Source organism: Mesocricetus auratus, unplaced genomic scaffold (assembly GCF_017639785.1).
Source record: "Mesocricetus auratus isolate SY011 unplaced genomic scaffold, BCM_Maur_2.0 Super-Scaffold_100020, whole genome shotgun sequence".
In the NCBI taxonomy this organism is placed as follows: Eukaryota; Metazoa; Chordata; class Mammalia; order Rodentia; family Cricetidae; genus Mesocricetus; species Mesocricetus auratus.
In genome coordinates, this window is record NW_024429201.1 from 40,894,459 (window position 1) to 40,921,299 (window position 26,841).

The 26,841-nt window shown below is 39.0% G+C and overlaps 1 protein-coding gene across 5 annotated transcripts in view; it reads right to left on the minus strand.

Annotated features, from left to right (window-relative positions):
* The window catches only part of Ttc37 (tetratricopeptide repeat domain 37), a 93,248-nt gene that overhangs the window by 16,157 nt on the left and 50,250 nt on the right, over window positions 1–26,841 (minus strand). For all 5 annotated transcript variants that reach the window (XR_005869908.1, XM_005065703.4, XM_013125902.3 and 2 more), the window contains 13 exons: window positions 26,706–26,780; window positions 25,796–25,937; window positions 23,211–23,304; window positions 20,736–20,813; window positions 18,292–18,416; window positions 17,256–17,379; window positions 15,540–15,758; window positions 13,553–13,625; window positions 9,801–9,854; window positions 9,512–9,623; window positions 7,883–8,011; window positions 2,879–3,000; window positions 1,203–1,361 (listed from right to left, as the gene is read on the minus strand). Coding sequence is in view for 4 of the 5 variants with exons in the window: in XM_005065703.4 (XP_005065760.2) it covers window positions 1,203–1,361; window positions 2,879–3,000; window positions 7,883–8,011; window positions 9,512–9,623; window positions 9,801–9,854; window positions 13,553–13,625; window positions 15,540–15,758; window positions 17,256–17,379; window positions 18,292–18,416; window positions 20,736–20,813; window positions 23,211–23,304; window positions 25,796–25,937; window positions 26,706–26,780 (1,506 nt within the window). In the remaining variant the exon portion in view is untranslated. The remainder of the gene's footprint in view (window positions 1–1,202; window positions 1,362–2,878; window positions 3,001–7,882; window positions 8,012–9,511; window positions 9,624–9,800; window positions 9,855–13,552; window positions 13,626–15,539; window positions 15,759–17,255; window positions 17,380–18,291; window positions 18,417–20,735; window positions 20,814–23,210; window positions 23,305–25,795; window positions 25,938–26,705; window positions 26,781–26,841) is intronic.

Sequence of the window (26,841 nt, forward strand, 5' to 3'; positions counted from 1 at the left end):
AGAGAGAATATTAAGAACAGCAAAGGAAAAAGGCCAAGTAACATATAAAGACAAATCTATCTGAATTACACCCGACTTTTCAATGGAAACTCTGAAAGCCAGAAGGCTCTGGATAGACAAACACTAAGAGATCAGGGATTCCAGCCCAAACTAGTATAACCAGCAATGCTTTCAATCACTATAGATGGAGAAATCAAGATATTCCATGACAAAACCAGATTTAAAAAATATATATCCACAAACCTGGCCCTGCAGAAAGTAATAGAAGGAAAACTCCAACCCAAGGAAGTTAACTACACTCACAAAAACATAGGCAATAGATAACCCCACATTACTAAAAGCCAAAAGGGGATAAATCCACATACAATACCACCACCACCAAATCTAAAACAAATAAGAATCAAAAATAAATGGTCATTAATATCCCTTAATATCAATGGTCTTAACTCACCTATAAAAAGACACAGGCTAGCCGGGCGGTGGTGGTGCATGCCTTTAATCCCAGCATGCTGGAGGCAGAGGCAGGTGGATCTGTGTGAATTCAAGACCAAGCCTGGTCTACCAAGCGAATTCCAGGACAGGTTCCAAAACAATACAGAGAAACCTGTCTCGGAAAAAAAGAAAAAGAAAAAGAAAAAAAAGACACAGGCTAACAGAATGGATACCAATTTCATAGAGCTAAAACCCCAGCATGGCAGGGATGATGGCAACAATGGTCGGCATGGCAGCAACAAGAAAAGGAAGCTGAGAAAACAGCCAGAAATGAGCTGGGCTACACTCTCAGAGTCCAGCCTCTGAGACATACTTCTTCCAGCAAGGACACAACTTTTAAGCATCTGCAAATACTGCCATTAACAAGGGACCAACTGCGCAAATGCATGCCTGAGCCTATGGAAGACTCATTCACTCAAACTGTCCTATAACTGTGAGCCTCCTTCCTAGGGTTGCTTGTATCAGATATTTTGTGACACAAGCAAGAAAAGTAACTAAGACAGCATTCTCATTATAAAGCATCTTCAACACAGAATGACTGAAGGATTATAGAAGCAGATCCTAAATTGATGTTAAATTTCCACAATACTCTTCACATTTGGAAATGGACAAATATATGAGGAGCCTAAAAGCAATAGAGATGGAGTATATTCCTCACTAGCATCACAGCATGTTTTAATTTAGGAGCCACACACAAGGAGAGAACTTACCTGCCACGCTGGAACAGAGGTAGAATTGGACACGACTGTTTTTTGCAGTTCTTCGAGCACAGCATCTGGGAGGGGCTTCTGTGACTCCAGCAGTGATTTACACTGAACTTGTCTCAACAGTAAGATAACTGCTGGCTGATCAGGGTTACTTTTTAAATTCTAAAAATCAAACCCCAAACAGAAACGTATCAAATAGGCGCTAAAGTGAACTAAGTAAAAGGCAATTAAAGTGTCTTCCATGCTGAGATGTTTTTTCAATTTAAATCTTTTTGACTATAGTGAAAACAGGTATAAAAGTTAAATAAACAAAAGGCTGCAAAGCCTATACTAAAATAATCTTTCATATAAGTAATACTGTTGTAGTGTTTGAGTCATTTAGTTTAGATTTAATATGCCCTGTTGAGTTGATTAATTCGCAGTTGTTATACTAAAAAACTTAGGTTCTGAATAGAAAACTGACTCAAGAAATATAAAAAGTAAAGGATTTTACAATTTCAGTGGAACAGACCATACTCTGTGATTAACATAAGATTGTATTTATTCATGGAGTACAACACTATAACTCAACACCTATATTATGATCAAATAAGAATCGTTAGAATTGTCATCCAAAACATCGTCTCTGTAGGTTGGCAAACTTCCAGGTCTTCTGTAGTAAAACATTTCTGTACTGCTTCTCTATTAAGAGAGCATTTTTTCCATTACTTTTCTCATTAGATCACAGTTTAACGTATATCTAAAGTGTGTTTGAAGGCTTTTGTCTACAAGAAACTGAAACAATAAAACGAAAAGGAAAAGCTCATAAAACATTCCTCATTTTACCAAAAAAGACATTACAACTGCTAATGTACGATTAGTCATCACCCACAATATAATTAATACACTGTCCTCGACTTAGAGCAAATAGAATTCTTTATATGAAAAAGAAAATGTTTTATTCTGCTTTTCAAAGAATTCAAGGACTAAAGACCATTTTTGTCTCTCTGTAAAATTTGTTTCTCACCCAAAGGCCATTTGTAAGAGAACAACACACTCTTTCTGGTATTTATGAAACACAAGCCTTCAGAGAAAACACATTATTTAAATCCCTCCGATTTTTAGTAGAGTGAACCCCGATCCTAGCGCATGGTGATGAACAATCTCCACAGTCACTCTACGGCTTCAGAACTTGGAAAAGTGACTAAGAGAACTTATTGATCTTGCAGGGGACCAGAGTTCGAATCTCAGCACCCATATGATGCATCTCCCAACTGGCTATAGTTCCAGCACCAGAAAATACAATAACACTATGACCTCCTCATACCTAGATACACATGCATACATATAAGCAAATGAATGAATGAATAAGTAAATAATAGCATTTCTTTTGAAATAGACCATGAGGGTTATAGCAGTGGCATAGTGCTAGCATTCTACTTCTAGCTGCTATGAACTTTTGGGCAAATACTTCACCTTCTTCAAACACGAACTTTCTCACTTGTTAAAAAGGTTGAAATCATAACCATGTACATCACAGATTGTTGTGAAGCCCAGAAACAATATTGTTAACAGAATGAGTAGCCTGGAGTAAGTAACCAATAATTGCTGCTGGTCCCCGCCACCATACACTCATTAAGTGACACTCTCCCCATTTTTAGGCAGGACAAACACAAATTTCAGTGTCAACTCCACAATACCTTTGTGCACAGAGACTCCGCTTCAGATATTCTTCCTGTGTCAATTAGACCAGTGACAGCTTGTGAGAGAGACCACTTTTCAAGTGACTGGTTGTAATTTTGCAAAATGTCTTTGTTCTTAACTGTAAGCAAAAAGAGGTGAATGCTACTGTCTTCTGCTGTGTATAATGTGTTCTTGGGTTGGGGTATTTGCTAACAATTATCCAAGTCTATACAGCCCAGACTGACTTTAAATTCACATCCCTGAAATCTCATAATTACAGGAGTATACCACCTACCCAGTGCCTGGATCTACATATGTTAAAAGGTACATACACCACCAGAACACAATAGATTTATTATGAATATTCTGACTGTTATCTTAAATATATATCCTGTACAGTAAGCAGTGAAGAAAATTCACTGAAAACTTCGAGAAACTCCTCCAATGTAACTGAAGTAAAATAAGCTGTACCTACTCTCGAATTGGAACACACTTAAGAGACTGCTAGGCAGACACCATAGCTGAGGAAAACCACAAACTTGCCATTAGCAGAGCTGCCTCTTGCCCTGTGTAATTGCCTCTGTTTGATTCACCCCAACCCCCTTCTCCTCTGTTCCTGGGAAACTCCTACTCCAATTTTACTTTCTACAACATCATAGGAATGGCACCTTTCACAAATATTAATGTCAACTGCACTCATTCTCAAATTCCTGGGGCCAACCCCACCTGAGTGTGGTGCACTGCCTTTCTTATGTGTTGCTGGACAGAAATGCTGAGGGTCTATTAAGAATTTCACCATGTATGCTAGGGCTGACACTGCTCAGTCTCTTTCTGCTCTTGCACTACCTCTCGTTTTGGTACTAGGAGAAAGCTGGCTTCTTAGAAAATATTCAGAAGAGCATTTCCATCTCTTTGATTTTCTAGAAAACTTTGTACAGAACTGGAATTACTGTTTCCTTAAATGTCTGGCAGAATTCATAAACGATGTCATCTGGTCTTACAGTTTACTTTGTGAGGTTTCACGCTGGGTATCCTTAATAGACAGTAGTTATTGAATTTATTTCTGTTCATGTAAACCTTGTGTCTTATGGAATTTTATTATTTTCTCTGAGTTGTCAAATCCCAGGACATGAAGTTCCTGCTGAAATATTATTAACATGTTGATAGCTGTTGTGACATACTTTCACTTAAATATTATTAACATGCTAATATCTGTAGTGACATACTTTCATTCAAATGCTGCTCTCCTATCTTCTTTTCTTGAACCATAAATCTACAGAATTACTAATTGTATTGCTCTTCTGTGTGTGTTTTATTTTTTTCTTTTCTTTTTTTTAAATTTAAATTATCCTCGTTTCTTATCTAAATTTAAACTGGAAAATAAAATAAAATAAAAAATTTAAATTATAAGCAAGCTTGCTTCACATGTCAATCCCAATTCCCTCTCCCTCCCTTCCTCCCCTGCCAGTCACCCACCAACCCCCTCCCAACCCCCCACCCAATCTCCACTCCTCTCCCCAGGGAGGGTGAGGCCTTCCATGGGGGTTCTCCAGAGTCGGACATATTATCGGGGGCAGGCACCTAGGCCCTCCCCCAAGAATTGCTTTCCTAAAAAAGAAAACAAGAAAAGAGACACATCCTTTTTATTTTATTGATTTTTCTGTTTTATCTAACAGATTTATATTTTATCTTATCATTTCTTTTTTTGGGCTTCCTTTTTTAGATTCCTAAGACAACTGCCATCATTAATTCGAGGTGAGCCTTTTCGCTTTTCTAATGTAACCATTTAATATTATACATTTTCGATAATTTGTGCTTTAGTCGTATTATATAGTTTTGGCACACTGTGTAAACATTAACTCACAAATATTTCACAATTTCCTTTTGGACTTGTTATTTGGTCTTGGTTATTTCGAAGTATGCTATTCAGTTTCCAAATATTTAATAATTGTTTATTGGCAAAGATGGGGAGCTTAACTAGGTGAAAGAAAGGCAATAGCCAGTTCAAGTCCACTGTAGGCTGCCTATTATGGCCAGGTGAGGGCAAAGGGATGGACTGGGAAGCTCCGTGGTACTCACAGAGCAGAGTCACGGCTCCCTGAGACTGAGACAGTCCACTCACAGGACCTCCACATGTACCCTGTACCCCACCTCCCCACCACAGGCTCACAAAGCAGCTACTTTAACCATGACCAAGCTACAAAGAAGAAAAAAGATTCAAATGCAAATGATATATTTTGTACAACAGAGCAGGACTGCAGTCGGTATTGCAGGAATGTTGGACTTTGGTAGGAAGCTAGAATTATTAGAATTAAACAACAATGATTATGGGGAAAGCTTTCATTAAGCAGACAACATGAGCCACGTACATTCTGAAAAACTCAGAAACAACAAGAGATACAAATCAAAAACACTAACAGAACAGACTGTTCATGATCAGCTTATTGACAGACTGGAGAGAGCCAAGAAAGAATTTCTGAACTTCAGAGATCTCAACTGAAATCATTCAAACAGAAAAGGAAAAGAATAAATACTGAATGTAACAGAATAATTTCCAAGAATTATGGGACAACTACAAAACATCTAACCTAATGGGAATGCCAGGAAAGCAAGAGAAACGAACACATTTAGAGCCACGATGATTAAGAATGTCCCCAAGTTAATGTCAGACACAACTGCCAGTCAGGAAGCTCAGAGAACACTGAAAGATGAACACCAGACAAAAAACAAACCCCCAAACTTTATCTTGCTACATTACCTTCTAACCAAAGGAAACCAAAACAAAACTACAGCAAGAAGCCAGAGGGGAAGAAACAGATAAGACCACCCCAGCTTCTCTTCAGAAACTACAGAAGAATAGAAATAGAATAAAACATCTAAAGTTGAAAAGGGGGAGGGGTTAGAATTCTGTACCCTGCAAAATTATCCTTTAAAAGTAAAATAGAAATGAAGACTTCCTCAAAAATTGAACAACTTGAATGACTATGTTGCCAGTGTATCTATCTTTCAAGAGTATGCACTGAAAGATCTTTTAGATAAAGGATGTGGTAAAAGTCATTTATTAAAACCCAGAGTTATATAAAGAGTATCAGAGAGGAACTGTATTAATTGATTCACTACCATGTTACAGCTAACTCAGCATTGATAGTGACACTGTCATTGAATGGTGTTGAGAAAACTGAAATGTGTAGGTAAGTGAATAATACATTTTCTTATGACCACGAATACTGAAGCTGTATGTGTTCTTGGTCTGATCACTGGCGGAATCTGAATTAAACCATGTATACAAACGCTTTCTACAGGCTACATGAAAAGGTGATTCTGTGGGGCTCCTCCTGGACTCAGCACCCTGACACTAATGAGAGTGGAAGAGAGGAGGGGTCACCAGTGACAGAAGCCAGGACAGCCCCTGAACGTCCTTAGTCCACGCCAGTCTAGTTTGCACTCTCATTTATCCTCTAAAGCCACAAAGTGGGGCAGACAAGCAACCGAGATGTTACAGGCTCTGCAGTCAACTTGTCGTTAAAGACAGCTACCCACTGTATTAGCACTTTCTCCAAGTCATTCTATTTCAGTTAGCAAGTCATGCTTGGCAAATTGGCAAATCACACAGTGTAAGTGACTCACTAGCTAAATCAGTGAGTCTACTTTCTACCTCTTGTATTCAGAAAGGAGAATGAAAGGTCTTTTGAAAAGTCACATGGAAACCTACTACTCTAGAAGATTCCTAATATAAAAGAAATTAAAATTGAGCTACCAAAAGAGAATACCCCAATCAGACATCAAGTGCTACCAAGTAAAACCCCTAGCACCAGAAAGGGGCTACATTTTATTGTCACTGGCCAAAGGGTCCCATAGAACAACCACTCAAATATTACAGGGTGCCAATACTATTGGCTACCTTCCACAGTATAACAGCAAGACCCTACTGCGAAGACACCACTCACCTATGTTATCAAACATGGAGAAACAGAGCATTTCCCACCTAGAAGTTTTACTCTCCTAGCTAGCACTCACAGAGCTAGAAAATGCTACTTACACTACTAGAGAAAGAAGTAACCATCAGTTTCACCCAGCTACAAACTCTGTGACCTACAACAAACCTGCCTACAAGATATACCGATGTAATATTGGCTGGCATACATTCTATGGGGGTTACTAACCATTTCTTAATAACTGGATTTAAGGCCCACTCTATGAAATGGCCACACCCACAGATCAGTACAGTAACCGAGACACACTGCCACACCCACAGATCAGTGCTTCATCCAATCCTCCTCAGAGAAGCTTTTCTCTTGCAGCAGACAGGTCTTAACACAGAGACCTACAACTGGACAGTGTGCAGACAGTAAGAGACCTTGACACACACACTCAGTTTTTAATGAGATGTCCTTATCAAACTCCTACCCTCACGGCTTGGGGATCATTGCAGACGGCGACATAAAAAGATTCCAAGAGCCAGAGGTAGTGGATGATGCCAAGGAAAAATGTCTTTCAAACACAACAGGGCTGATGGAAACATGAATCCTCAGAGACTGCGACAGCGCACACAAGCCCTACACACCCGCGCCAGACAAAAATGTGGGGAAGCGGGCACAAAGTCTACCCCTCATCTATTTGCAATTGATCCCTGCTGGGAAAGTGGCTTTCTCTGGGGCAGTGAGACTGGGTGTATCGACCATACTCCAGAGTAGGTGTCATGCTCACGAGTAGTTGGCCAAGATAGAACGGTACTCAATGTTTTTTGTTTTTCTTTTTTGTTGTTGTTATGACTCAGTGTTTTTGTCTTTGGGGTTTTTGAAAGAGTCTATGCCATGCCACCCTGAATGTGCCAGATCTCGTCTGTTTTTTGAAAGAAAGAACATGCAGTTGGGTGAATAGGTAGGGGGCGAGGATCTGGGAGACTGATGGGAGTGAGGATATGGGAGGACTGGGGGCAGGGAAAAGAATATGATCAAAATATATTGCATGCAATTTAAAACAACAATCTAACAATGTAAGTAAGCAAAAATAAAACTTACGTGAGGCAGAAACAGCAGAGAGCAGTGCCAAGTGCAAATCTGCCCTCTTTGGCTGAGTGCAGCTGACCAAGGCCAGTTTATCATCAGCATGGCAGGCTGCCATCAGCCCAGCCCAGACAGCAGGGTCATCTAAACAAGAAACAGTTTGAAGGTTTGTTCATACCAACATGCTGCTGTAAAACTATCATAAATAAAAGCTTATGTCTTCCCCAATAAAAATTAATTATCTCTTAAGAAAAAAAAAACCAAACCATTTCCTTAAAGGAAAGCAAACTTGTTCCCCCCAAAATAAACTGGTATACCAAACCTTCAAGACTTGTAAAACTTCTGAACATCTCACAGAAGGATAGTCTACTAAGTTCCTGTCCCACAGATGTCCCTGTGTGGCTCAGCTCCTGCCCCAAGGGTGTCCCTGTGTGGATCAGGTCCTGCCCCAAGGGTGTCCCTGTGTGGATCAGCTCCTGTCCCATAGCTATCCCTATGTGGATCAGCTCCTGTCCCAAGGCTGTTCCTGTCTGGTTCAGTTCCTAAAGTGCTGTGCTACTATGGAGAGAGCAATTTCGTTCCCATTCCAAAGACATGGAGGACAAGTCTCCAGCACACATGTATCTCTATTACTCTAGTCCTGTTTGAAAGGCTTCGTTTAAGGAGAAACAAGTCAATACACTTTGGTTCTGGTTTTAGGTTCTTAAGAAAAGTAAAAACCGAAGGAAAAACTCAGCATTGAATTTATGTTCTAATAAGAAAGCATGAACAACGTCTTATGATGCTGTAAGAATGCTGCATCAATGATTGTGTATTCCTGGGAAAGGCAACTCTTTGCTGCTCTAGTTCATATTTACAACAAAACTGTAAAACTTTGCTTTGTATCCCTACAAAGCATGACCTTCTAGCTCTCTGTAGTAACAGGGGAAACACCCTAAGGTAGTAATATGCAGCTCCTCGTTACCTATAAATTCAGCAGCATAAATATGACACAGCCTGCTAGAACTAACACTAGCTAGCTGAGGTAAGGCTGTATGTTTTTACACTGTCAGGTAATCTTGTTAAGTTGATGTATTCAGGGCCATCATGGAAACAGTCCTTCGGGTGTATCCATGGGGGTGTTTCCAGACATGTCTACTTCAGAAAAGATCTAACCTGAATATGGCAGTGCCATGGTGTGGGCTACAGTGCAGTCCAACAGAAAGAGAGAGAGAGAGCTGAGCAGCAACTTGCATCCTCCTCTGCTTCCTGACTTGAATGCAGTGTGCTGAGCAGCCTCTACCACCACTATGCCTTCCCCATCCTGTTAGATTGCTTAAATCTTCAAATCATGCCCCAAATAAACCTCCTTCCATAAGTCAGATAGATATCATAGAAACGAGAGTACTACACCATATAAAACATAACCCAACCTTGCAGAGTTAACCACACATAAAAATATTATAGGAAGTAATTTACGAGGTGTAGATGAACAATACTAAATCATACTGATAGAAAAATGAAATAAAATAGACTGAAAATAATAAGTCATTCAGATTTAACATAGTATCTTTAAGAAAATATTCTCATCAGTCTGTTTAAACAACTGATACAACAAATGCAAAATTGATGACATCGAGATTAATGAAATGGAAATATATTCACCTGGAGAAAGGAGAGCTGCTTTCTGAAAGGTCTTTAAAGAAATATTTTTTTCATCTTCTGCTGTACTGCTTCCCATGGCCAACTGGTTTACTGCAGTATACAATAATGCCTTCTATAAAAGAAGACAAAGAGGTGTGTTTATCAATTCTCTTCAGTTTCTGCTTTTCAAAACTAACTAAAGGGCCTGTATTTAATAGGATGCAAACTTTAAAACAATAAGGACATTATTCTGACTCATTAACACTCTTGAACAAGTTAACTACTTCCTTTGTATAGAGCAAAAGCTAACCTTTCCGTGATTTGCGTCCAGAACATGAGCCACGGCGCCGGCAACAGCTCCTCCCTATAACAAAACATACACAGACAAATGCAAACCTTTTCACCAAACAGTAAGACTAATAAAATCTTTCCTTCAAATAATTTGAGAAACTCAGTTTTCAGCAAATTTGTGTCTTATAGCCTCTAAACATCAATGTATTATTGACAGCTTTAAGGAAAAAAAAAACTGTCTACTTTGATCATTTCACATTTGCTATTAAAATACTACAAGTTCAAAAGTAAAATGACTTTGTAGGGGCACCGAGTAAATGTATTTATTGCCTAATAATATAAAAATGCTGAAAAAAAGGCTGGAGAGTTGGCTCAGCAGTTAAGAGAAATGACCTTAGGTCTTTCAAAGGACCTGGGATCAATTCCCAACACCCACAAGGCAGCTTACAACTGTCTACAACTTCAGTTCCAGAGGCTCCAACACCCTCACACAGACATACACTCAGGCAAAATGTACATAAAGTAAGTATTAAAAAAACTTTTTAAGAAACAGTGCAAGGGAACAGCAGAAAGGGAGAGTGAAGGATATAAAAAACAAACTCACATGGCTTATTCTCGGAAAATATCTAGCTGTCTATCAACAGATGAACTGATAATAAAATAGATGAAGACAGACAATAGATATAGTGGAATACTGTTCAGCTCTAAAGAAAAATGGAATCACAAATTTTACAGGATGGACTTAGAATGTCATCCATTTCAGAAAGAAAAAAAAAAAACCCATGTTCTCCCTTATATGTGGATCCTATCCTGCAATGTACACACATATGTGCAAACAAATATCCATGTAGGTATAAAACAGAAAGAAGAAGGAAAGATGTCTCAGGTGATGAGAAAGGATAGAATAAAGGACAAGGCGAGTACAGGTGAGGCACGAAGAAGGGTATAAAGCTAATTGTTTTATAGTTTTAACTTTGTCATGGAATTTTAATGTTTTGTGGTATCTGGGTGCACAAAAATGTAATCGATAATTAAAGGGCATTTGCTGGCTAGTTTTATGTCAACTTGATACAACAGAGTAGTAGTACGGGAGGAGGGAATCTCAAATGAGAAAATGTCACCATAAGATGGAGCTGTAGACAAGCCTGTGGAACATTTTCTTAATTGTTGATTGATGAAGGAGGACCCAGACCATTGTGGGTGATCCTGAAGCATGAATTCTAATTGGTTTTAATAATAAAAATTCAGTTAGATATAGGAGTTATTCTGAAAGATCAGAAAAGCGTAACAGCCAGCCACTAGTTCTTACCTCTACCCAATTCTTAGACCAAAGGGGAGATCCTGTCCCTACAAATCTTCATACTGAATGCACGATCCTGTCTCTAGGAATCCTCAGATTGAATGGGTTGAGCTCCTGTCTCCTCCCACCTTATATTCTTCTCTCTGCCCAACCACATGCCTTCCTGTCTCTCCCTCCCTAGTGTTAGGATTAAAGGCCTATGGCTCCCAAGTGCTGGGATTAAAGGTGTACGCCACCACTGCCTGGCCTCTATGGCTAACTAGTGGCTAGTTCAGCACTCTGATCTTCAGGAAAGCTTTATCTGTCAAAGCACAAACAAAATATCACCACAAGTGCCCATCCCTGGACGGGTGGTCCTGAGTTCTATAAGAAAGCAGGCTGAGTAAGCCACAGGAGCAAGCCAGTAAACAGCACCCTCACGGCCTCTGCATCAGCTCCTGCCTCCAGGTTCCTCTCACCTGAGCTCCTGTGCTTTGACTTAAGACCCCCATAGTCCCTAATAATAAGTGTCTGCATGCCATGAAGCTTGTTTCAATAAGCAAATCAATACTAAAAATAAGAAAAACATGCAGCATCAGTTTTAAGAAGGTCAATTTGAAATCTAAAAATTTTAAATTCAATTATTAAACATTTTACCTAAGAAAAAAAGTGAATTTTAAGAATGATTTTGCCAGGGATGGTAGTTCATGCCTATAATCCCAGCACTCAGAATGCTGAGGCAGAAGGATTGCCATGAGTTCAAGGTCACTTTGGGCTACATAGTAAGTTCCAGGCCAGCTTGGGCTGTGTGAGACTGTCTCAAAAGTAACAACAGCAAACACAGAGGTTTTTCATCACATGCATTATACACCTTGCATTTCACTTCAAATGTGTATCAGCAATGTTTTCAACCCTGTACTTCAAATACAGACAAAGGCTGATGAAAAAGAAAGGCAACATAGCAGTCAGACAACTCCTGAGTTAGAGGAACTGAATGCCATCACCGTCAGCCACCGTGACTTGCACAAATCAATCTCAATGCCTCAAGCTTCCTACTCTAAAAACTGAGCAAAACTACAAAAACTTTGTACTATTATTAGGTAAAATGCATACCTATGTGTAGCAGAGTAACTCACACATAATGAGTACAAGTAACAGCTTTTGAGCCAATGCATCCACTGAAAACAGCTTAAACTCTACTACTCAAATGGCCTGACTCAGGAGATGGCCATGACCTGAGAGGCTGTGAGAGATCTAGACTCTCAGCCCTGCTAGATTACCACCTGCATGTAATGGTACTATCAGAGGATGTCAACAAACAGCACAGTACCATCTGATCAGCACTGAGATAAAGTATTTAAAACACATTCCTAAAAGAATGGAGTAACTGACAAACTGAAAGCTAAAAAGGCACAATGAGTTTGGATTTAGAGATTATTTATGTCATTTGTAGATCCCAATATGGGGCTCACAAGCCAGTGGAACGAGCCCAGGACTCATAAAAGGAAGGTACGAATATGAAGGTTCAGAATTTACTGAACCTCTCATGGACTCTCAGGCCATTCTCAAGTGACGTGAGACCCAGGTACAGAGTAGCCTAATTAATGAGAATCCTAACTTATAAATGCGGCTGCCGACACATCTCACAAAAACAAATACAAAGTCTTTCATATGAATCTATCTTAACCCTAAGGTTCAAATAGTGTCTACAAATAATGTTCTAGAAGAAAAAGAAAGGAAAGAAATAAAGCCACCTTGAGTGAAAATCAGTAAGAAAAATGAACAATAAAAACCCATCTACAAAGATTTTAGATATCAGAATCGTATCTTTAAACAGTTTTTCTTTTTGTTGTTTTGTTTTATTTGTTTTTTTGAGACAGGGTTTCTCTGTGGCTTTGGAGGCTGTCCTAGAACTAGCTCTATAGACCAGGTTGGCTTCGAACTCACAGAGATCCGCCTGCCTCTGCCTCCCGAGTGCTAAGATTAAAGGCGTGTACCACCAACACCCGGCACCTTTAAACAGTTTTTAAATAACATGATCTTTAGGAATTTAAAACCACAATCACTAATGCTTATTTGTTATGCATGTTATTTACTCATATAGACTGAGATAATCTGTATAATTTTAGAATGTAAGGGTCCTGCTTTGTAGTGTCCATGACACTCAGAACAATTTCATGGGTACATGGAAGGCATTTGGTCTAGTATTGGTAAAAACAGGAATTTGATTAAATGATGAAGTTCTCTTCATGGTACTTACTGTTTTCTTTAGAAAAATGCTATATTTTAAAAACATATTTAATGTGGGTGAGATGGCTGATGCCTCTAATCCCAGTACTGAAAAGGTTCCCTCCCTCCCTTCCCCCCTCTCTCATTGTGTGCATACATACATACATACATATACATACACACACTGGTATAGCTATACATATGCATACATGTATTTAACACCACAGGCTACTCTACTCGGCAGAATTTTAGACACGACTCACCTTTGCATTCCGTTGAGTATACTGAGCAACAACTCGAGACAGCAGAGACCAAAGAGCTGGGTCAGCAGGGTTACTAGAGCAAACAACAAAAAACAGCTCACCTTAAAGATAGATGGGAGTTGCTGCTGACTCCATTGACAGGGGCATGGGCGAGCCACCCCAAGAACACAGCCATGAGAGATCTGACCTGCCCCTCATCTGTCATATGGTGGTGTGGTCAAGGGAGGGAAACCCCCCTGAACTCCCAACCTTACCCCTCAAGGCCTGAGGCAGATGGGAAAGCTGGCCCTGAGGTCACGAGATCATCACCAGCAACTAAGTTGCCCCTGTATCTTGCCTGGGCAACACAGTAGAGTTGGCCCTGGTGCTGTAGGCGTGGGTGAGCTGGCCCCAGGGCATGAGAACTGGAGAACCGGCCCTTCCCTTGCTGCTTATGGCATTAGGTTAGCTGGCAGGGACAGTGCTGGAGAGGATGGTGAAGACAGGGGAGAGCTGGCAGGCTGACCAACCCTGCAACTACCCAGGCCCAGAGCCAGAGCTAAGAGTTGGCCGGTCCCATCATCCACACATCTATGATCTACTGGAGCACCTGAAGGGGCAGGTCCTGCAGACCCAAACAAAGCTGCGGGGTCTCCACAACACAGGGCAACAACAGCAAATCCAACAGGAGACCTAGTGAGGGTGCAAGGGCCTCTGAGGGCGGATACAAAGGGACAAGGAGTAGAGTGGGATTCAGATGCATGATGTGAAATCCACAAAGAATCAATAACAAGTCAAATTAGAAAAAAAGAAGTAAATGGGACTACTATGTTCTTTTCTCTCATCTGACAGGAAAGAACACTATACTGATTTGAATGTCTCTTAGTTCTGACTCAATCAATATGCTATTTAAAGAATGCTGGATAAAGCCATATGCTACAGTTTTGATTAATAAAATACAAAATGCCAAATATTTCATAAAAAAAGATGGTGGTTACTTTAACCATAACCAGAACAGCAAATATTTTAAGTTTAAAATCCTTTAGACACCTAAGCAAGTTCATATTAATTGCCCACATTTAACTGAAAACATCTTAAATTTTAGGAAATATACTATATCCTCTTCTACAAACACTAAGAGTTCTTATGTTCTTAAAACAAAGTAAAACAAGATCATGGTCACAAAATTATGAGATACAGTTAAGAAAATGTAGCACGTGTATAGAACTACAGAGAAATTTAAAGGCATAGGATGAACTATATTATACAGCAGGATATTACTCTAAGAGAAATAATTCACATGGAATAAACTTCATGCTAATTTTCTTTAATTCCACAGGAGAGATGGCTCAGTGGGCGAAGGCACTTAACTCTTACATGAGTTTGTGGTTCTCAACCTTCCCAATGCTGCAACCCTTTAATATATTCCTCGTGTCATGGTGACCAAAAATATACACAGCCATATGGGAACCAAGAAGAGAAATGACTTCCATAAATTGTCCTCCTATCTCACAGGTACATGCCATAGTATGTAATAAAATTTAATGTACCTAATCAACCAAGAAAAAGAAATTAAAGATACAAGATATGAGAACAGAGATAACTGCTGTTACATGCTATCTTTTTTTCCCTCTAAGACCGGGTTTCTCTGTGTAGCCCTGGCTGCTCTGGAACTTGCTCTGTAGACCAGGCTGGCCTCAACTGAAGAGATCTGCCTGCCTCTGTTAAATGATACCTTAATTTCCAAATTTTAAAGGCAGTGATCAACACTTAAGTGACTGAGAATTCCTAAATCCATCAACTTGATCTGTATTGGGTAATGAATTGACAGTAATACAAACATAGGAATTACAGACTTTTGTATCAAAATAAGTAGAGCTTCACCGGAATAAAGGAAAAATCAGTACGACTTCCAGATAGACACATATTTCATTTTATAGTCACAATAAAGCCCAAAAGTTGAACATAGTCACACCAAGTATAACTCGTCCCCAGGCTCAGGGCTCACCTGTGGACAGCCTTGGCGGCCTGTCTTTGCACCGCCACGCTGCGGCCCTGCAGTGCACAGATGGCTGAAGTAAGGAGGCATCTGTGGTAATCGTTTTTGTGCGTTGTGTGCTTCAGGAACTCATTTAGCGCTGCTCTTGACAGTGTAGTGTCCTGTACTGCCAACCCGAGAGCGCACAGGGTTTGAAGGCTTTCTGTGGTTGGCTCCTTTAAAATAGAGCTATAAATAAACATTTAGTAGTCTGTATTACTACAATGCACTAATATCTATTAAGAGGTTTTATTTAATACAAAAAGCTATTTACTTCAAGATTCATCAAAGTAAGTCAATTTTGTGCTTAATAAAAAATAATTTTTTTAACATTTAAAGAAACAAAGTAGTAATAGCCTTCCTTTCACATCACAAACTCACAAATCTCATTTCATGTCATCATATCTAAATTTTAGAGACAAATATATATATTGGCCTCTTTGACTCCCAGTTTTAGGCAACGAGAATAATTTTAGTAAAATGTTTAGTTTACATAAACTCTGTTTTGTAAAAGGAAAACAAAAGATGGCAAATTAAGAAACACCAGGCAGCATTTTCCTTTGTCTCCTCAGCCTGAACTAAGGCAGAGGTGCTGTTGAGAAGGACCGTAGCACAGTGTGGCAGGCCCGCAGACCAGCAGCATCCAGTTTCGGAAGTGCACCACCAAAGGCCAGGTGGGTGACTGGCAGCAGGAGGCTTTCCCTACCAGAGCCCAACAGCTGAGAGACTGAGGAAGTCCCCTGGTCTCCTCAGCACAGAACCTGACCTTGCAGGAATACAGTCCAAGAAAGGAGACCTAGGGCTCACTGGGCTGGCACTGGAGAAAGGGTTCTTCAGCTGTCCCAGCAGAGTCAGAGGGCTGTAACTGGAAGTCATTTTCAGAAAGGTCCCTCACTGCTTAGTGGGTCAGAAATCTGTCTATTTTTTGTATTTGCAGGATCCAAGGGCCTCTTCTCATCATGCAGTCAAGGACAGCGAGACTTCCAGGGTAACACAAGTTCGGTCCTCTGGGGTGGAGGGGGCAGTTATCCAGGGAATGTTTCACTATCACAGTAACTGAGTGCTTCACTATTAATGCATGGTGGAAGGACTATAAGCTTCCTGCGATGGGGAGGGGCTTTCTGTCCTATAAGGATCTACACCACTCAAAAACTCCAATAAACTTCACTGGCAAGCACTGTCCAATAGCCTGTTTTAATCATTTACAGCCACCGTTTAAAAAAAGAACAAACAGGCTTAAAAACTCAACAAGTCCTATGTAAATAACTTATCACAGGCTCTCATTTTCAGCTGTTCTGACAATAGAAGTATATAAGTTCTACAAGTCTTTTTAAAGACGTGCTTTACTTTTCTCAGGGGAACTTGAAAGGAAGAGAGGGAGGAGGAGACCTCTCTGAGGACCTGAGCAACCAAACACCAAGTCATTTTACAATTCTGTTTATCGCTTGTGATTCACATGGGCACTTATTCTTGAAAACAAATAAGCCATATTAGACAGACAGAAAGCTATAAGTTAAGCCATGGTATTGAGCTCCACACATGACTGTCAGTTTTGAACAAGGTGGGTCCAATTTCTTCCATTTACTTCAAAGTTCTTAAAACATTTAGAGCTTTATTTTACATTGTTCGCCTCTTATCTCAAACATAAAGATCTACTGTGTAAGTGTTAAAGTCAGCTATACATACCATTTGAAAAGCAATGACTTGGCTGCATCCATTTGTCCTTGTTTGTATTCTGTTATTGCCAGAGCTGTCAAGACATGAGCTTTGTCTTGCTCTGATTTGACAACTGTCAAGGCTCTCTCATAGGCTATTATATAGAAGGAAAAAGCAAGCAAAATACAAAGCAATTCTAATTAACAAAATGGGCCACTTTCCCCTTCCTAATCCCTTTTTCAAAACAGATCTAACTAAAAGTCTACCTTCCTTGCTTTCTTCTTCTCAAGCAGACAGAATAAGCCCTACCATGGTTTAGCTCTTCCAAAGCGACTCTAAGGGTACCTTTAGAGGGGACAACCCCCCACCTTCTGCCAGCAGAACAGACTCTGAAGAGGAGACTTGGGGACACTGGCGGACAGTCACACTGCCAGTGCAGTCATCACCTTCTCCAGCAGATGTACAATGCTGAGTGTACGGTACACACAGTGGTGGAGCGCATATGTACCACAGTTTTCTCACTTCAAATTTTTGGGGAAATAAAAATCTATGACTAATAAAAGCTGAAGCTTTCACTTATCACAATTTTTCACTTTAAGCATACAGAATGCTAAGCTACATATCCAGCACTAAGCCTGAAACTTCGTCTCCTCAAACATACAATGGATGCTCAGTTCAGATTGTTTTTAAGGAGCATTCATAATCATGGCATACTAATAAGACGATACATAAACAATGCCTATGGCAGCTCTTGACTCCCAGTCAGATTTTAGTAAATACTACAACTGAAATGGCTTAGCAGTTTAGAGGCCTGGCTGCTTTTCCAGAGGATCCAGGTTCAATCCCCAGCACCTACACAGCAGCTCACAACTGTCTGTAACTCCAGTTCCAGGGACTCCAATGCCCTCTAAGGACATCAGGCACACAATCTTGAACTGACATATATGCATCCATACATAATACAACATTTAAAAATTTTTTAACTAATTAAGTAAAATACTGCAACCCTATCACAATCCCAATATTATATTTTTCTGAAAAAGCTTTAAGCAATATGATTACTTACCTTTGCTGCTCTCCTTATACAGTCCCTTCATAAACAATGCCAATGCTAAGCCTACGATGTCCTCCAGTTCCTCAAGGGGCGTAGACTTGAAGGCCTGGACAGCTTTGTCATACTCACCAATGGAACTAAGAAGCAATATAAAAATATTAATTTCACAAAATACTTTTGTGAAAGTACACAGACATAGTCACTCAACTACTTTTCATGACTTATCTACATGTCCCTTTTCACAGTAATTTAGCAAATAAAATATATTAGTCTTCATGTTGTTGAGAAGACTCAAAATAGAAGTCACACTGTAAGTGGAGTTTACCAGAATGATTTAGCTTCACATTTTTGTTTTGTTTTCTCTTAAATTATGTGTGAAAATAATTAGCTCTGCTAAACTCAAATCACTCTCTTAAATTCTTGATTTTTTAACAAACTTTACTTAAATCCCAAGTTATAAGAATAATTTTAGGTTGGTTTTTATTTAAAAAATTCTAATTTTTAAGCTTACTATGTTAGTTAAATAGTATCCTACGAATATGGATCTATAATATCCAGTAAGTTAAATGAATGGCATATAGGCACAATTAAAGGCCACAGAGATAATTTTATTGTTCTATGTTTCAATATATAGTGAGAAAAACTAACATTAGGGATCATAATAGCAAAATAACTGCTTATCTTACAATGAAGTCACATAAGCTCATCTGCCATCAACTAAAGATGTCTTTAATGGATGCATATGTGTGTCTGTCTGAGTCTATGTCCCGTGTATGTAGGTGCCGGGGAAGGCCAGAAGAGAGCATCAGATCCCAAGAGCTAGAATTACAGGTGGTTGAGAACTGCCTCACATGGGCATTGGAGACCAAACTATGACCTCTGGAAGAACAGCAGGCACTCATAACTGCTGAGTCATGACTCCAGCCCCAACTCTTAACTAAATAACTATTTCTGAGACTCGTTTCTGGTATTTATCACTATAATCCAAAAGGTTTTTATAAATGTTTTGAAATACTTTTGTAAAAGTATTTTAATCTTTGAAGACATAAATTATAAACACAAGCAACATTTGCTTCTTAATACTAGTTTTATAAAGATGAAAAATAGAAAATTAAGTTCCAATTTTGAAAGAAGGCTAGCCTTTGATACAAGAGAGTTGTTTGCACATACGTGCATAATTATTTCTTTAAATGAAAACTCTTTTCAGAAATGAATAGAAGAAAAATACAGGAAAAAGAGTAAAGGGACTTCAGCTTATGACTTTTCCTTTAAAATGACCCTGAAGCAAATGACAGAATTTTTATGTGTTATATTTGACTATTTACCGATTTACACACTATAGTTTATTATTTACCATATACCTGCCTGTGTCCAAGGTACTGCATAAAAACAAAAAAGGGGCTGGAGAGATGGCTCAGTGGTTAAAAGCATATGCTGCTCTTCCAGAGGACCCAAGTCAGTGCCTACTAGCTAACTCAGGACTACCCATTAAGTCAGGTTGCAGGGGCTCCAACACCCTTTCTGGTATCTGTGGGCATCAGGCACACACACGTTGCACCTACATACAGACAGACATGCTCACATACATATAAAATAAAAACAAATAAACCTTTTTTTAAAAGAAAGAAAACAGATGGCCCATTTTCTATAGAAGTAAAATTTTCTTTAAAAATATTTACTGTATATGAAATATCAAACCCAAGAAGAAGATATACTGCAGTTTCTTAATCTAGGTATTCTCTGCTTCAACAAAACCAACAGAGCTCTACCAACTACTAAAGTATGAGCTTAAAAGAATTTACAGACAAGCAAAGTAGTAATATTTCTTTATCGACAGACTTGATTAAATTAAAATAACAGGAAGTTACTGGCTGTCTCATGCCTCCATGTGCAGTTCCTTAAAAGATGTACAGACTGACCATAAAATACCACAATGCAATTCAGTGTTCAAACTAACCATTCAACTTTAGGGCAACTTTCATCTAAGGAATCCCTCTGTGAGTCAAAAGCCTTCTTCCTATGTATCTGCACTCTGGCTTTACTTCTACTCTCTGACGCAGTCTGTCTGTCTTCTTAGGTCAGAAGACTTAGAATCCAAGGGAAGATCTTAGCTCCACTGTCCTGAACTTTCTAGTACTGTTTCAAAGGAGCTCCTAGAACATAATATTCCATTGCCAAAAAGAATAAATACAACTCCCCAATTAGTTAAGTAGGTTTCTATCAGAGAAAACTTTTACCTCCCAAACGTTCCTCTATCTGGTTCATAAACTATTGGCTCTAACTTTACTCTCCACAAGGCATACTCAGGCTAGGTTTTAAGGCTAGAGAAATTTTAACTCATTCTGGCCCTTGGAATAATGCATCCCAGTGCTCTGGACACTAGTCTTCACATCTATAGGGTCACAATTTTCCCTGAGAAATAGATTCACAGAATTAATGAGGAAAGACAGCCTTACCACAACAATCTGCCCCAGTTTCTCACTGTAACATTGTAAGTATGTTGATCTTCCGTAGAATGTAACAGCAAAGCTGCCCTTTAAAAAAAAAAGGACAAGGTATTTTAAATTTTCTATGTGCAACTTTTTGTTTTATTCACTCCTCCTCAGCCAAACCCAAGGATTTACAGTCTTTCAATTCTACTAACTCTTTACTGCTGTTTATATTCCAGTACACTGACACCACAAAGGCACTTAAATATATTTAAATTTTAGGTTATCAGTAAAAAATAATCTCGTTTTTTCATACACCATTTAATATTGCATGCGAGTTGTAAATATTCTAAAATTTGTAATCTAAGCACAGGCAATGACCACATCAATGTTCTATTTTGACACACCAAATTTTACAGAAGACATTCTTGAAAATATTCATGTAGGAAGGCAGAAAATTGAATGCTCTCTGAGGTTGTCCACACAGAAACACTAAAAGGCAATGCATTAAGGGAAAAGATGAGAGATTCCTCTAGGCTTAGAATCCATTTACCAAGAGCTAAAGCCAACGCTTTCTTCTTACACTGTGCTCTCTATAGGCAAGGAGGGAAATGTCCTAAAAGCTAAGAGCTTTTGTTAATGGTTTCTTTCTTTTCTCGCTAAAGACATCAGCCAGGAGAAATACCCAAGAAAGTCTTTTTATCTACATGAGGTTGCACAAAAACCACAATTTGCTCAGGAAGCATAAAATGTTACAGAGGTGGCCTGGAGGGTATGAGAGTGGAACTGGTCCTGCTCTTGCTGCCTGGGGCATTGGGTGAACTAGCGAGGGCAGAGCTTGAGAACTCCCCCCAGTGGTGAGGATGAGGGAGAGCAGGTGGGCCAACAAACCCAGCTAACACCTGGCCCGGAACAGGGCAACGCGCTATGAGCCCACCCCAACATTCACCCCGTTTCTTAACTGCTGTAACAAGTGAAGGGGCCAGTCCTGCAGATCAAAGCTACTGGACCTCCATGAAACAGGGCAGCAAAAGGATATCCAAGAGTGAAGGAAGATCTAATATTGACAGTGCAGCAGGAGCCAGAGGCCTAGAGCCAGACCAATGACTCATTGCAACGAACATTTGCAAATAAAGATGCATGAACTAAAGTGTATACTGTGTGACTCACTGCAGCTTCCATGGTGAGATTTTTGTTTGTTTTTGTCTTTATGTTGTGGGGGTGGGGAGGTTGCAAGGGCAAAGGGAGTATATGAAGAGACAGGAGGATGAGTGTGATTGGGTGTATGATATGAAATCTACAGTTAAAAAACGCGAGAGAGTAAAAACTACACTTCTGGTTGAATTTATGCACTATTTGTGTTTCAGGCAGCAAGTATCATAACATGTAACACAGCTTTTGTGGTGAGTATACGTTTCTTTTGTGGCTGTGGAGTTGCTACTTTAAGCCTGCAGTACGGAGACGTTGAGTTCAGCATTTCTACAATAACAACAACACACACAAAGGTAGCATACAAAGTAAGCTGTCTTATGTGTTAACTGTTATAGTCTACATTTTATTTACTCTAAGTTTATTGACACTCTAAGAAGAAAATTGTGTTTTTTATAACCCTCCCTCCATCACCTGGGGAAGAAAAACACAAACAAAACTTCATTATGTAGCCTCCAGTACCATCTAGTGACACTCCTTTGAACTACATGAGAATCCACAGAAGGATGTAGTAAGTATTTGGGGCACTTCTTCACACTTGACCAGGTATCTTCTAAATATCCACCTACATCTGAAGGAGCGGTGCCTTAAAGCTAGGCAATTGGCTCTTCCAACCTTTATTAGTAGTTACTCATGAGATCAACTGTTATTTTCATATTTACCTACCATTACCGTAGAGGGATCTCAGGACATCACTCCACTCTAGGACACTGGGGTTTTGTTTGTTAACTATGGCAAACTACTTCTGTTAGGAAGTACTTGCTCTCACTCTATCTGAATGCATCTTTCCAGATTCTCGGACCCTGGATACTATTTTAATTCTTCCTTAGCAACTTTTAGGAACCAGATATTATTAGCTTACTGAGTATCTCGCATTGAGGAGTTCCATGAGAAAAGGGCCTCTGTCTGTTGTAATTCCCTACATTTCTCATGCAAGGACACTGCTAGGTACGAAGTATCCAACAAACATTTATCAACAAGCAGACATACCTCATAGATAATAAAGTAAGTCGAGTAAATACTCATGTTGTTGTTTCTTATGTGACTATGGGGGATAGATTTTTCTATAACAGAACCTATGAGGTTTTGGTTTATGCCCTTCTCTATTCCCCGTTCCCTAGCTAATGGAACCCACACTAGAGCCAACAATGTGGAACTTCATCTTTTCACCTTCTACAAGGTAACGCGATGAGAACTGGGAAAGGAGAGAAGCATCACAGTGGTTCTTTGGCAGAGAGACTAAGCTCTAACTGAATACCGCTGACAGTGAGTGCTGTCCAGGAGCACACCTACCTTTGGTATGCCTCTGCTGCTTCCCTTCTTAACTGTAGATGCTCATTTAAATAACCCAACATTGTGAAAGCTGGAGCGTAATTTGGAACTCTTTCTGGAAATTAACAAATATGTTTAATTTGTATGTGTATAACTATATACACAAAAATAACAGTAAAATTCTTTTTGTTTCAGTATCTCAAAACAGGAGATTACCTACTGAGATTAATGGTATTATTAAGAATAATGGACTAATTTATCTTGAAAATACCAGTGATCATGGGATAATTCTTCTAAATCACTGAATAGTATTAAAGAATTATATGTGGTTTCTAGTTATATTGTATAATTTAAGTGTTTGTTTCTTTAAGTCCTTGGAGCATACATCTCTAATTGGAATGTCTCCCTCAAATGACTCCTCTCAGAGCTCAGGGAACCCTGCAGAAGAGGAAGAAACAGTGTAAGAGTCATAGGAGATAGAGGACACCAGGAGGACAAGGCCCTCTAAATCAACTAAGCAGGCTCACATGCACTCACAGAGACTGGAGCAGCACACAGGGACTACAGGGACTGCAGTAGGTCCCCCATGTATACATTATAGCTTTTGGCTTAGTGTTTGTATGGGACTCTTGAGTGTGTGAATGACTGGGTCTCTATTCTCATGCCTGCTCTTGGGGCTCTTTTCCTTCTGTTGGGTTGCCTTGTCCAGCCTTGATGTGATGGGTTTGCTTAATCTTAACATATTTTTTTTCATGTTTTGTTTAAAATAAACCAAACACAAGTGTTTTAGGTAAAATTATTTGAAATTATAACTCAGTAAAAACTAGTTATGACATTTATAAAGAAATTCAGGATTCTGCAATTTTTAAATTAGTTTTTAAAGCATTTCATACAGTTTCCTGGCTAATCAATTAAACTTCTTTCCTATGATTTAAATTAGCAACGATTTTCTCTTGGTGGTTCTATTTGAAACTATATATTCTAAAAAAATAATTCAGTACTTCCACCAGAGAAATGGACCTAGGTACTTTCAATATAGTATTTTACAATTTTTATATTGGAAGTGCATTACATATCTACAATGAACAAAGAAAAACATGCCTCCCCTAGTTACTTAAAGCTAATATTATAGAGCAGGCTTTCATATCCCCATGCTGTCTAACAAATACACCACAGATGGGAATCTATGTGATGGCTGGTAATATAGCATCAGAGTATAATGTGTGTAAGTGTAAGGTGTATGCCTAACATCATAGTCAATAAATCATTCCTAAGTCGCAAAGGTCACTTTATAGGATCACAAAACCATCAAAAAGAGTTAGAAGCTCTATCCACCATGGTCTATTAATGCAAACTAAGTGAGACAGACAGGGATGTTCTGAATCTTCTTATCAGCATCTCTTCTTTTGTTCTGCTTTGTTAGTATTTCTGGCCAAGTACACAGCACTTACATGAGTCTATGAAAATGGTTCCACCATTTAAAAAACAGCTATGCACAATTGTTAAAAAAAGTGTTCATCGTTTTAGATATCTGCATTTTGTTAAAAGCTTTACCTCTTTAGGTAAATCCTTTAAGTTGCTTATAAAGTAAGGAAATACATGAATAAGGTTTCTGAGTGGACATGTCCTCATCTCTGGTGATTTATCAGTGCCCTTCATGTCAGCACACTCCAATAGACAAACAACAATGTCCCAGAGTGCCGATGCCAGTACACTCAGTACCTTCTTCACAGGTGGCTTACACGAATGCACAAGAGAACTGACTTGTCAATACTTGGGCCAAGCCATTTTTACTTCATATTATTCAGCTGTTGGTTTCTTTTATGACTACCACTGCCAAGAACTCAGCTTCATACTGTGCACAACTCATCTCACTGAAATCCTAAGTCACGGGCACTTTGTCTTTCATATCACAGGTAAGAAACTAACATTCAGTTGTATAGTACGCCCGAGGACTCAACAATGACTAAGTAGTGAGGCAGAGATAAAGACTCAGTGACGGTTCTGTTTTAAAGACAGGAAATTATTACCAGGGAAAGCTAATAAACCTCACCATTCTGCCAGTTTCCTAAACATAAACACATATGTTTGCAATATCTTATAGGGTAATCAGGAGTTAACAGGAAAGGTTAAAATCACTAGTATGGGATTGACATCTTGTATGTATTATCTTGTCTAATTCCCCTAGCTATACAACCTGGGAATTGTGATCTTCTCTCCCCAGAAATGAAACCCAAGTTAAGGAAAGTAAAATATCCAGCCCACAAACTGTAATGGAAATAAACAGAGGAGCCACTGTAGCAGCAACCCAGAACCATAACTTTTAACACACTTCCATTATTTCAAAGAAATCTTGACTCAGTAAATAATAAAGTGAGTTTAGTCCCTCTTCCAGAGGCATGACTTTGACTGAAAAATTGCAGTCCTTCCAAGTAGCAACAAAAAGGCAAGTTAACACCTGAAAGAGCACTGATATCTAACACGAGATGGGAAAATTTAAAAATGTATCCATTTGACATTGTACCATATATGATAGGTATCTCACTTACGACGTATTTACATACTTCAGTGGTCTACTATTGTGCTATATACAATAGGTATCTTACCCACGTATTTACACAGAGCCCCCTGTGCTGCAGGGACAGCGTTCATCTGGAGGATGTTGTATTTGTACAGTTCTGTTTCTCTGTTGCTTTTGTCTTGTAATGTTGTACAAACCCAATATGCATAACCTATGGCTCCTTCAGTCTTGAAAATACAAAGGAAACTTATGACAATCCATATTTCAATAAAACTAACAAATAAAATATTTCAATAACAATAGTATCAAAGTTTAGTCTTCTTTAAGTAACTTTAACAAAAGCAGCCATGATAAAACAAAGCAAAACAATAGCAACAAACCTATTGAGATCAATTTAAAAATCACTTCCCTAACTCTGAGTAAAATCAAATACAACAAAAAGTAGAAAACAGAGGCTTTCCAGATGGGCTGGTTTTCCCCTTCTCAGACCATTCCCACATGTTAAAACAAACTAATTCAATGTCTTTTCAGTCTAGATTATCAACTAAAGCCATCCTTCAACTCATGTCTATTTTTTTCTTATGTATCAATTTGTCTTCCATAATACTCTTATTACATGCACTAAATCTCAATGTGGAGGACAGGAGAGACAGCTCAATGGTTAAGACCACTGGCTGCTCTTCCAGAAGATGCAGGCCCACTTCCTATCACTCACATGACAGCTCACACCTGTCTGTAACTTCAGTCCCAAGAGTTCCAATGCCCCCATCTGGCCACCATGGACACTAGGCACATACTTGGTGAACAGATATACATGCCAGCAAAACACCCATATACATAAAAATAAATAAATAAAATTTGTAATCTCATTGTCATTTTTTATTAGCTTAAACACTGAAGATGAAAGCAAGTTCTAGGTAAAGACAATTTATCTGATCCTAAGATAGCATACTTTGCCCACTAATGAATTCTCAGGAGAAACAATCGAGTCTTACATGCATGCTGAGCTCTGTAGTGTGCCTGAAGAGATCCATGGTATCATAACTTCCAACTGTCTCTGCAATAAGAGCCTGTTAAAAGGATTTTTAATTTAAAAGGTTTCCATTAATTTAAAAGAAATAAAAATAATGG